At 39.6% G+C, this 12,879-nt stretch overlaps 1 protein-coding gene across 1 annotated transcript in view; it reads left to right on the top strand.

The window, feature by feature from the left end:
• LOC148408917 (neurexin-2-like) overlaps positions 1–12,879 on the top strand; it is a 171,963-nt gene that overhangs the window by 42,729 nt on the left and 116,355 nt on the right. Inside the window, exons 4-6 of the mRNA XM_088440142.1 lie at positions 1,338–1,367; positions 1,620–1,631; positions 9,435–9,736. Coding sequence (XP_088296268.1) covers positions 1,338–1,367; positions 1,620–1,631; positions 9,435–9,736 — 344 coding nt within the window. The remainder of the gene's footprint in view (positions 1–1,337; positions 1,368–1,619; positions 1,632–9,434; positions 9,737–12,879) is intronic.

Raw genomic sequence — 12,879 nt, 5'->3', positions numbered from 1 at the left:
TATCACACTACCAGGAGTGTTTTAAATCCTTGTCTAGAATACTGTGAGAATTATGTGGAAGAAAATTCCCCCAAAATGGGCAAAATACTGAAGAAGGGTTAAGTGCACCTTATAGGGTGAAAAATATGGAAAATGCTCTTGCATTTGATTGTAGGATCCACCTGTTGCCATAAATTCAACTTAATAAGACACGGGTTCCTGTGAAGTTGTTAGATTCGTGTTCAATTAAACAAGTCCGGATTTCACACTGAGTTAGTGAGTAAATTGAGGCGACCTCATCATAACTTCAGTATTCATACCTTGTGTAACATTTTTCCATTTTTGTTATAATGCTTTGGCTGAATGGTCGGCAAACACCGCGCTTGACAAAAAGACGCTCCGCTTTGCAACTTTTGACAATGCAAAGGCGGCGGTCACGGCGGCCGGTATCGAACGGAATTGAACGGTGATTGTCGATGCCAGCGGGTCTGATGAATGACAAAAGGGAGTTTGCGTGTGCATCGAAGAGTGCCGACGCAATGAGCAGAGCTGTTTGTGTTGGCTGGCTCAGTGGGGCTCATGTGCTCAGCAGAAGTGTTGTGTTTTGTCATCCCCGTCTCCTTCTTGGCACAAAAGACGGGTGAAGTATGCCACATATACTCCCTGCCAGGCTGCATATTGATTAGCGTGTGTGTGCACAGGAAATAGATGTAGGAGTGAACAACTTGGCGCCTGCTGCTCCTTTTTGCTTTCGTTAATTTTTTTTAAGCCGATGTGTTACATGATGATTGGTGTGTGATGTGGTTGCGTGAGCACTGCAGCAGGACGTTTATTCACTTGCTCTGCCCTAAATCCGAACATCCACAACGCCGTTTGGCATAATGTGCTTTGTATGATTCTGACGTCGTCACTCTGATGTAGTGAGTGAGGATGAATGTCAGCGATTGCCCTTACGACGTCCCGTTTAGCTATGTGGCTTGGCTGAGCGTTTAGATGGCAATCCGAGCGCATATAAATGTAGTCATGATTTTAGACTGTTACTTGGTACATCTCAAACACTGTCTTAACATACGATATGTGTTCCATTTGGGGAAAAAAAGCATCTTTGAGAGCAACTACGACGATGGTTGCGCCGATCAAGATGTTTTTTTTTCTTTCCTCCCCTCCCTTTGAGATGTCTGTCTCTTTTTTGCTTTGGTTCCCTCCTCTCTCACCTTTTGAACTCTTGACATCCGTGCCTACCCCAGGATGTCTGTCACAAACTGCAGTCCAACATTGTGACAATGCTTTTTTTGTTTTCCCGATCCTCTTTATGAACTTCCTGTTTTCGTATCCTTTTTTCTGTTCTTTCCCTCAAGGTCTGGCGCACCTGATGTTAAACCGCCAAGGTATGGGGTCTATTGGTTTGCTTTTCCCTCCCTGCTGCCAACGACATCCCCCCTTTCCCGTAGATACCATTTCAGTTAACTGTGCTGCACTAATATTTCCTCTCCTCCCTTTTTTTTCCCATGTGTGTATATATACTTGCTCATTTTTGCTCCCTTTCATGTTATGCTCACCACTCACTCACTTCTTGTCCATCAAACCTTTTGTCCTGACCACTGACTGCGCTACTGGAACATCACCTTTGACCCCTGCAGTCTTAAGCCAAGGTAATGCACCGATGCCTATAGCGTCTCCAGTTTGCTGAAAGTACTTTCAAAGTCAGAAATGTGTCTCGGGTCATAAGAACTCACTGACTCCATTGCGGGGGAGCTAATGAGAAGAATACATGAATATATTAGACAATAATTTACTGTTTTCACATAATTTGCCATTCAATTACTGGAGTGAGCTTAAATGATGCTAGTTTTGATTATAGCTAGGTTGAGAGTGGTATTCCCTTTCACATGGATTAATGCAGTGTAAATATGTTTAATGAGCAGCTGCAGCCAGATATCAAAATTAGGAATGTCATATTAACGGATTGTGATCAATTAATTGCAGTCATTGTTAAAGCGTTTTATGTTTTTTTTAATCAATGAAATAATCTTTTACATCTCTAACGTTATGCTTTCCATGTGCTTATTTTTGTTTTCAAGCATCAGGCTACTTGTTTTGGAAAATAAACGTCAATCATACCCTGAAGTGGGTATGGATTGGCTGTCATTGTTTGCCGTAACCTGATAGGCTCCTGTTGTGGGTGGGAGGGCAGAAAGAAGATGTGAAAGTGGAGGAGCCTGTGAGTGTTGTTGGCCCGATTAATGGTAAATCTATCTTTAAAAAGCCCTGATGGCGTCTTTGATAAAGGAAGAGTGAAGCAGTAGCCAGAAGCAGCTCAAGTTTAGCCTACCACGTAAATGCAAAGCACCTAGCCTACACTGCAACCACAGCTAACAATAGCAAAAAGAGATGCTAAAGTCATAGCAAAAGCTTTTTGCCAAACTAAACCAATCCAAACTTGGACAAAGTTCTGTTTTAACTATTTTTTTTTCTAATTATTGTCAACAAAAAAAGCAGCACCGTTCTTCCTGATGGTTAAAACTGAAGGTTGCAGCCAGCACTCGGAACTAGTCTCAAATGCAGTAGAACGTAAATGTTTACAACGTTACCAGGAAAAGTAAGTAAATCACTGAAGACACTTTTTTTTTGTACACAAAACATCTAAATTAAAAAATAAAACTAGACATAAGACGATGTTGTTTGCATCCAGACAATAAAAGCAATGACCTATATATTTGTGCTTTTTTATTTTTTTAATTTTGACTACCATGTACACAGAGATTCAGATTGTTCCCCGCGTCTCCATGGCAATCGCTTTCCTCAAAACACAAAGGCCTGACTTTGATGACCTACTGCCGCAATAAAATACGCAGCTCCTGCCCTCTGTTTTCTCATTTGCAGAATATCATTTATTAGAGATGATACTGAGCTCCACGATATTGCCAGGCAACATTTTACTTTTTTACTTATTTATTGCAGGAAATCCTACAGCTTTTCTGCTCATTTTGAACTGGAAATAGATGTTTTATTTCTTATTTGTTTCTTATTTGTCTTATTGTTTCTTATTTGTTTTCTTATTAGTCTTGCTTTATTTTGACCATAACCCAATGAAAATGAACTAAAGTATAGAACTAATAACGCGGTGTGAGTTTAAAGTGCATACTATTATATAGTATTTTTTATTTATGGTATATAGCTTTTTGATCGAATCTTTACTAGTGCCTTCATAAAATCTTAATTAAATGTACATGCAATGCATAACAAAAGAAGTTAACCACTTATGACATCTTAATGAGCTTTGATAGCATGTAGCAAAAGTGTAACTCAATATCATTGGCAGTCGTACCATAACCAATTGCATCGTGAGTGTTACCTAGTGATTTTTACAACTTTAGATCATTTGTTTAAATAACACCCATACATGTGGACTGATCAATAGTGGACTGTACATGATTGAAAAAATATGAAAATCATAAAAGTGCACTCATGAGGGTTGATCTGATGTTAGTCATTTATGGTGACTTTTTAGTGGGCTAGCGCAGTAGTTCTCGACCTTTTTTTCAGTGATGTAACCCTTGTAAAATATGTTTTCAACCAAGTACCCCTTAATATGTGCAAAGCATTTTTGGGTTAAACTAGAATAATAAAACTTGCCATCAGTGTCTGATTTATCAAACTTTAGACCCTTCCAAACTTCATTTGAATTAATCCACAATAATAATAATAATAATAATAATAATAATCATCATCCTAAAGTGTCCTCTTTTGGATCATAGAGAAAAGTAATAACTTAATTATTGAAGAATATTTTGTGATAATATATATAATATATAATGTCAGACCAGTCCTCCCCCCCAAAAAAATTCTAAATAATTATTTCTCCACAGAAAAATTTTAAACATAAAGCGTCCTGTTTTAGTGTTACAGTAGAGATCTGTTCACAAAGTAAATAATTAATTATTAAAAAATATTTTTCCACAAAAAATCAAACGGGATCAGACCTTTTCTCAAAAATGAATAATTATAAATATTTGTCCACTGAAAAACACTAAGCATAAAGCATGTTTTGGGTTTACAGTAGAGATCCCGTCACAAAAGTAAATCATTAACTTAACAAATATTTGCCCACCAAAAAAAAAAAAATCAACACAAAGTGTCAGACCTTTTCTCTAAATAAAATCATTATGAATAAATATTTGCCCACAGAAAAATATTCAACTTCTTGGATCATGGTAGAGATATGTTCACAAAAACAAATATTAATTTGACAGGTAACGAGAGGTGGCACCTAACAAGTTGGATCGACCCATTCTAGTATGGGGCAGAATCTGAGTTTCCAATAAGGAAATTGAACAGCCTATGGAACATAAAATGTGTTTCATGAACTTATATTTTCTTGAAACAATGAATCCAAAAAAATATTTTTAATGAAGTACCCCCAGGGTTACTAGTACCCCTATTTGAGAACCACTGGGTTTAAGGATGGACTCAGCACTTTCACCTGACAAGGGTTATCACCAAAATTTCAAAATCTCTGTTTATGCCCCTCCACTCAAAATCAAATTCAGACATTCCACGGTCTTGTCTTATTGTACAATACGATTAGTGTTGGAATGTGAGCTCATAGAACGTTTTATGCATTCTGTGATCTATTTCCATATCTATGAATCATCAATGAAGAGTCTGGAGTTTTCCAGCCGGATGATCTCGTGTGCATTTTCTCGGGTAAAAATATAATTGCGTAAATATCTTGTCACATTCAGTTACAGTAAATGGGAGAGCTCGTACGATTGAACATGACCTGGGGGTGGATTTCAATCCACTTTAAAAAAAATTAAATAAATATTCACCGTATGGCATTGATGACTTGATGTATTATATATTATAAACAGTTCTGCTGTAATTCTCTTTTATTCAGCCATCCTGCACAAGAAATACCATAATGATAGACTCAGATGGTAATGTTTACGTGAAGATCATGCTACACTAATGCTTGCTACCACCAACGTAACAATGCAATGATTAACATTAGCACCTGCAATATAGTAGCATTACAGACTCAAACATTTACCGAGTCGTACAGTGAGTGGGTCCTAAAGGTCAACCATACTGCGATTTGTTCTGAAATGAGGCCTGAAAGTAATTGCTCCATTTCATGCATCAATAAGAAGACATTGTGGAGATAATTACCCCCCGGGCAATACGAGCACACTTTTCAATTTGTACCAAAGCACTGTACATCTAACTGCAGGAGAAAAAAAGTTTGACCGTGGCGTTAAGTCTGATATCAAACATTGGTTATTAACATTGACGGTTGTCAAGCTGTTAGCCTGAGGCTTGTGCGCCCGTGTTTTAGGTTGGAGCTGGTTTGTTTTTTATTCGGGACTAAATTAGCACAAATCAAATAAACAATGTAGTTGCTCCCTTGTGGGTTTTATCCGCATAGGCTAGAAATGAATTCAGATGACGCTTTTTCTTTTAAGTGCTTAGATGACGTTTGAATTCACAAACATTTGAAAACTCGGCACACACAGATGCGGCCACCTAGTTGCTTATGCATTGCCCGATGGACTCATTGGTCAGTCGCTGGCCATATGTCCGCGCAACCTGACTTAGGTTGAGATACTGACAGATGCCTCCCCTGCTAAAGCGCTCGTCACCACCTGCGCCCAAGCCCAGGCTTATGGGCCGCCAATAATATGTACATTGTGAAGTCTCGTCATAATAACCAATCCGCATCCTGTCATTGTGTATGACTGCATAGTGTCAGTGTAACAGGTGGGCTCTAAAGACGAACAAGCTCGTGATGCCCACCTGGTGGGATGGCCCTCTTTCTCATCTGTGTTTAATGTGCTTCATGCTGTGACAGTTGTTATTAGTGCACTCATTTAAACTAGCTGCGAATGTAAAGCTTATGAGCATGGGGATGAAATCTGTCATTTTAAAGACTCAGAAGAACCTCTCAGGTTTGCTTTGTTTCATTGCAGTGCACCTTGCATGTTTACTCACAAGGGGCGGCCTACTTTTTGACACGATCAGTACAGTCCATCTTAGGAACCGAATATTCGAATCAACTGTCAACTATGAATGTCCATATGATTAAATGAAGTTTTGGTAATGTTTCAACATTTCACACCATGATTTCAGTTTGAGAGAGTCCACAATAACTAGAGAATTGGGTACTAACCACTGATAAGAAGTGTGGAAAACTTGGTTCACCATTACAGCTGATAGCGGGCATTTATATGATAATTTTGTCTTTTTTACTCATGCAACTTGAACCAAATTCTTGATCAGTACAATATTAAATAAATCAACAAAAATATTGGCTTTTGCTGTACACGCTGTACTTCTGACGAAGGCCATGAAGAAACCGCATCGGATCGGTTCTTCATGCAATTAAGAATAATGTAAAACCGCAACGGCACAAAAAGTAACATGTGAAGCTTAGAAGTGGCACTGTACAATATTTGTTCATGTGCTTTGCATAACAGTAAGCAGATTTAAATGCTTGAAATGCCATTTAAAAGCAAACATTTCATACCCTTCAGTTAGACGAAACCTATTCACGTCTCTGTAGCCATGAGACAGGCCAATGTAGTTTGTCAGACAGAGGGAAGGGTATATGAGGAAAGAGGTCACAGTCATATAGCGCTTGCCATTCATGCTTGTATATTCTGCTGAGCTTCATTTTCAGCAGCAGTCCGCCACAATGGTCTAATAGCAGCCGCCATGGTAAACGGTGATGGATTTGCCCACGGTGGCAGCAGTTACAAGGTGCTGAATTGCCCCATCAGCATCAGCCGTTTGACTGCAGCCTTGAGCAGCTTTTGCTTCTGAGTTAGTGCCAAAGTCTGAGTGGTGTCAGGGCAAACGCAGCAGCTACTCTCCTCCCCGGTGCCTTGTCAATACTGTAGCTGCAAATAATGGTGCAAATCCTAAAGAAGGGTCTTTTTTAACACTTGGACATCTATCTATCTATCTATCTATCTATCTATCTATCTATCTATCTATCTATCTATCTATCTATCTATCTATCTATCTATCTATCTATCTATCTATCTATCTATCTATCTATCTATCTGTCTGTCTGTCTGTCTGTCTGTCTGTCTGTCTGTCTGTCTGTCTGTCTGTCTGTCTGTCTGTCTGTCTGTCTGTCTGTCTGTCTGTCTGAACAGATAGATAAGATTCAAATGTATCCTTATCAGTCTACCTAATCAATCGAGCAAGCTAAGTATTTAACTGAGCAGGCTAGTTGGCTAACTCGATGTTCTTTCTTTAATTCCAATTTATCTTCTAAATGGTAATGGACTTTCACTTATGTAGCGCTTTTTTAGCTTGGGTATTCAAAGAGCTTTACACTAACTAGTCATTTGCCTACTGTTGACGAAGCATCAGGAGCATCTAAGGGTTCAGCGTTTTGCACAAGACACCTTGACAGGGTCACGATGGTTGGTGGATTGAACCCACAGCCTCTCGGCTGGGAAACGACCACTCTACCACCGAGCCATGCCGCCCCCAGATGCAGTCAATTTGACTTGAAATGAAACCTGCTTGAAAAAAAATTCTTCCCCAGGCCAACTAAATGAGTAAAAAAAAAAACAAAAAAAACCACATCTGCACCCAATAACCCCTTGGCCAACGAGTGACTGATGATGTTGTGCTCGTAATAAGTCAAATCAAATACGTTTCATTTATATAGTGTTAATTCAAAACAGAAGTTAGTTCAAGAAACTTGAGCAGATCAAGACTCACACTTCTCATACATTATGTATATATAAAAAATAACAAATTGAAGACATGAGTAAGCACTAAAGCTCCATTTCCCCCAACATTATCTATCCTACTTTACCTAACAAATATCCAGTTTCCACCCACAAATCTACCCAGCTCTACTCTAATCAACTATACTTGTTTTATCTAATACCTACTGCTTTGCGTTTCCCAAAAAGTAGCGCGGTCCAAAATGTGTAGTCAATACTTGGAGGCCTTTAATTGGTTCGAGACAAATCCGAATGTGCGTCAGTGCGAACCAACCAAGGAAAACAGCCACGATTAACGTTGACTGATGGAGAGAAAAAGCAATGAAAAAGCTATTGCATCCACAATCTTCATTTGATGGAATTGAAGTCAATATCGTTTTCTGGTTGAATGATATTCCAAAACAACCGCAGGTATAATAATCTTTCCACACCCTCCATAGTGTCCGTTGCACGCTTGCTATGGTGAGAAGACATTCCCGACCAGTGGCAGTGAAGCTGTATTGTTCTTTGGTGTAGGGCCTAGATTAGCGTAGAGCAGGGTAGAAACTGTCAGTGAAAAAGTCAGTTGAGCCGGGTAGATTTCTTGGTGGAAACTGGGATTTTGCAATCGAGTCAAGGAAAAACTCCCTCTGATGTAGAAACATCAAACAGAACCCAAGCTCTGCTTGAGGACAGTCTACCTCAGTCATTTAATTCAAGATGGCGACACAGAGTAGAGTCAAAGGGTAGGTAGTGAGAGCAAATGGGATATAGTTGTTGAACTACATTTTTATTGAACTATCATTGATACAACGACAACAATCTGAATGTCAACAATAGTACCATGACGACAGCAACAATTTGATACTGGTCTGCTCAAAACATCACCATCCCGAGCATCACCACCTATGAAAACAAGACCAGTGTTGACAGGAATGTAAAGCCATACAAAAAAGAATTATAAGGTATTTATTAAAACATATTTTTTGCAGATGATTCTATATTAAACATAAAATACATAATGGGAAAAAAAATCTGCCGGACCATTCCAATTTATTTGAGTAGTGAAACCTTCTTTTTGCTTTGAGGTCAGACAAGACTCTTTAATTTACTCAATCTTAATCTGTCAGCATATCAAAGTGTGTAGTTATACAGCATCGGTGTATTTGGTTATCGATTGGTTGGATATGTTGAATTGAGTTTGACACTGAAAGCAGGTTGCTATCTTATATTCCTACTTTGGTGTTTGACAAAATGTCATAACTAAAAAAAAACATTTTTGCTTCCTCCACTTTTTTGAAATAGAAGTTTAGTTAGACTTGCACATTTGTATTGACGTCTCTAAAATGTCACCGATGAATAAAGGCACAGGCGTAATTATCTCTTTTTATTATTGTCAACAAAATTGTATAGAGGGGGAAAAAACGTGGTGCTTTCAGCCGGCTTTGTCTTGTCCAAAGCTCTCACCACTACAACACATTTCTCAAAGTGGCGTATAAATCTTTAAATGTAACCTTGGGGTTTCTTTTTTTAGTTCTAGCATTGCAATGGAGTTCTGAGAATGCTTGATGATATTAGGTTCCGGCTGCAAACACCATACTTGTTTGCAGATTTGATTTATCATTGTGGTCTTTATATAGTGTGGCGTACTGACTGCAGAAACTAAGCAGATTAAGTGTGGGCCCGATGACTGTAAAATTGGTTAACACATTTCTATTCTTCCGTTCTTAGGCCAGGGGGAGTCGATGGCCACCTTTAAAGGCAACGAGTACTTCAGCTACAACCTGTCTCAGACCCCCATTCAGAGCAGCTTGGATGAGATCACACTGTCCTTCCGCACGCTGCAAAGGAACGGCCTGTTGCTTCATACAGGCAAATCGGGAGATTATGTCAACCTGTCTCTGAGGGATGGTGCTCTTTGGCTGGTCATCAACTTGGGATCTGGTGCCTTTGAGGCTCTTGTGGAGCCTGCCAGCGGAAAGTTCAATGACGACATCTGGCATGATGTTCGAGTGACGCGCAACCTCCGTCAGGTATGTACGCCTTCAACTACTGGCGCTTTGACGCTTTTGCATGGGAAGCAAACTGTCTTGGTCGAATTCTTGAACATTAATTCTGAACAATGAGGAGAAATGAAATGAGGTGAATCATTGATGATATTGCCTGACTTTGTGTGGGTGGCAATTGATCATCTTAGAGCAGGGCTGTCCAAACTCTGTTCTCGAGCTACCCTGTACGTTTTTCAAGTTTCCATCCTCAACACCATCCATCCAGTATCTTTATCTTATCTGGGTTTGGGCTGCCTCAGCAGGGATGCCAGACTTCCCTCTCCCCCCCGGCCACCTCCAGGGGGATCCCCAGGCATTCCCAGCCCAGCCGAGAGACATAGTCTCCCCGGTGTGTCCTGGGTCGTCTAACACATCTAATTCAAATCATCAGCTCCTCAGCAAGCCCAGCAGAAGCTTGATTCCAATCCTGTTGATTTGTTTCTTGTAAATTAAAGCAACAATAAATGGATTAGTATTTTTTTTTTAAATCTTTTTGAAAAAAATATGTCGAACAATTTTACAAGTTTAACGGGGCAAACAACTGCCGCATAAACAAAGACAGTGGTCCAGGTGGTCGTAAAAAGGGATGGTAGCACGCACTCAGCCGCCAGGCTCGTTTTTATCCTTTGCCGACTTATATTTTGACCACAGGCTCTATTTCCGTTTGGCGTTGGAGCCTGGTTCACTTGTTGCCGTGCTTCTTCATTTGTCTTAAATTCGAACACTGTTCTGATATGAGCTCTCCAATTTTGCCTAGACTGAGCTGTTCCCCCAAATGTTATTCAACTCTAACACCTTGCTCTCCCTCTCTTGAGTTGTCTTATCCTCATCTATTGTTATGATTTTTCCAACCTGGTTTCTGAGCACAGAATTGTGATGTCTGCCGCTTGTTTGTCACATGTAAATCAGATAAATGCAACCTGGCAGTTCAGACTGAAGTCTCGTGACAAAAATCTGATATCGGTTTCAGGACCACATACTCAAGTGGCCTGTGTCACATTTGGAAAGAAACCAGATCTGTATCGTTCACTCTGCCATTAAAAGATCAGATACAGGTCGCATAGGGGCAAAACAAATTAAATTGGGTCACTTCAGCAGTGTGAACAAAGCTTATGACTCTCAGGTGGGCTGAGGTTCACGCTTGAAGAGCGGATGTTGGGGCTGTCAGACTTTGGCTGCTTCCCGAGTTATCTGACCATGGATAAGGTCAAGAAGGCTAGAAGGATGGATGGATTATGGCTTGATGAAATAATCTACTGGAAGACAAATGAGCCCCAATTTTCCCACAACCGGTGTTGACACTTAACATGGCGTCAGACCAGTAAAGGCCTCTCGTGTATGACCCTATGTTGCAGCATTTTATGTAGTGCAATCATTTGAACCCCTGACACTATGGGGGGCTGCTTTATGCTAGTCACACCCACATTCAGGCCATGCACACTTAATCTTGGTCTCTAACACTTGAGGCACATTCATAAGAGGTTCAGGTAATTTTCTCACATTCAGGAACTCTTTTAAGGTAATACAGTTCTCCATCAGCAAAGATTCGAGCAAACAAGTGCTGCTTCTAATGAATGTTAAATATGTGTGCTCTGCAGGAGTCCCGCGCTCCGTGTTCCCATACTCGGCTAGAGATTACTAGCTCATATTAGGTCATTGCCCTCTTTCTCTTGAAACAGATTGCTTTGGTTGAAATAATCAGCGTCTTGTATTTTTATGCACCACAGGTTTTTTACATCTCTATTTGAAAACACAATAGTATCCATTGTATTCATATACAGTATCTTATAACCTATGTTACCCTTAGAACAATAATCGCCACACATGGCAACACCCACTCGTGAAATTAATTTTTGTCTCTGTGGCGGGTGATGCAACATTGCAGCAGTTTCAGAGAGGTCATGCAAGCAACAGCAGGCCTTGTATAATGAATACAGGCAATGCATGCCAAGTACAACTCAGCCCTCAGGTTTCATATTCATTTGTGCTGTCCAGAGGACAAGGCACGATGCTGAATCCTCCAACTAATTGCCAGGATGTGTCTTTTACAGTAGTTGTGACCCCTTTTCCTCTTTTGAACTGCGGTCAGTCAGGTCCATCTATTATAGTATGATAAAACACGTTAAAATTAAAAAATAAAAACTGAGACCAAATGCCTAAGATCAAAGGGTATGCTCACACTTGTTTGGCCATACCGTGCTCAAGCACATTTTACACAAGGAATCTATACTGTTTGACTAGTGTGAGTGCTACATGCTGTGCTCAAGCACGTTTTGAAAGGTAGGCCTGGGCAGCATGTTTACTTATGCATGTTTACTCAACTCATGCATGTATAATCAATGCAATCATTCCTCCCACCAGTTGTTGACAATGATAACTGCCATCCTGCAAAACAAAATTGTAGGAGGGGTAAAACCGATCTCAGATTAATAAAATTTCATTATAAAAAGTGACTAGCCTAAAAAAAACAAAAAAAAAAACTAAACAGCCACTGAGTATTATAGCACTTTTGCAAATGTGATAACATACTAAACGTACAAACGTGTATGGTTTTAGATGAGTGCATAATAGAGTGAGTATGGGGTTGCAGGGAAGGGGAAAACAATAGGCATGCCACAAATTGAAAATATTTTTTCAAGGGTTCCTGTCAGTCAGTCACGGACCCAAAGAATTGCCATTACACTTCTTTCCCTTGACAGGGCTCCTGGTGACAACTATACAGTACACGACTAATTTTAAGGAAAATACATTCTTTTTAAAACCTTTATTTAACCAGCAAAAGATCCATTGAGATTTACATCTCTTTGGTAATCATGTCCGCGAAAAGAATTACTGAAAGCAGATTTAAACTGCAAGATCGGATTTCAACAAAAGTTCAGAAGAGCAAGAAAAAGTAATTGAGAAAAATAATAATTATACTAAAATTGATACCAATAGCAGTGATGGCCACAGCTGGTGACAAGGAGTTTGGAAATAGCATCCTTGAAATGAACAAAAGGGTTGAATGCATTAGTGATAAGATTTATATATAAAATTGAACAACGTGCTACCTAAAAATAAAAGTAAAATGAACCAGTGTTGAAGTAATTGAAAAGCCAAATAAAGAAATAAAAAGCAGCTGATTAAAA

Source organism: Hippichthys cyanospilos, chromosome 18 (assembly GCF_059441005.1).
Source record: "Hippichthys cyanospilos isolate Australia breed blue-spotted pipefish chromosome 18, RoL_Hcya_1.0, whole genome shotgun sequence".
NCBI classification, from domain to species: Eukaryota; Metazoa; Chordata; class Actinopteri; order Syngnathiformes; family Syngnathidae; genus Hippichthys; species Hippichthys cyanospilos.
Note: the sequence above shows the minus strand (reverse complement) of the source record. Positions and strands in the feature narration are given on the sequence as shown.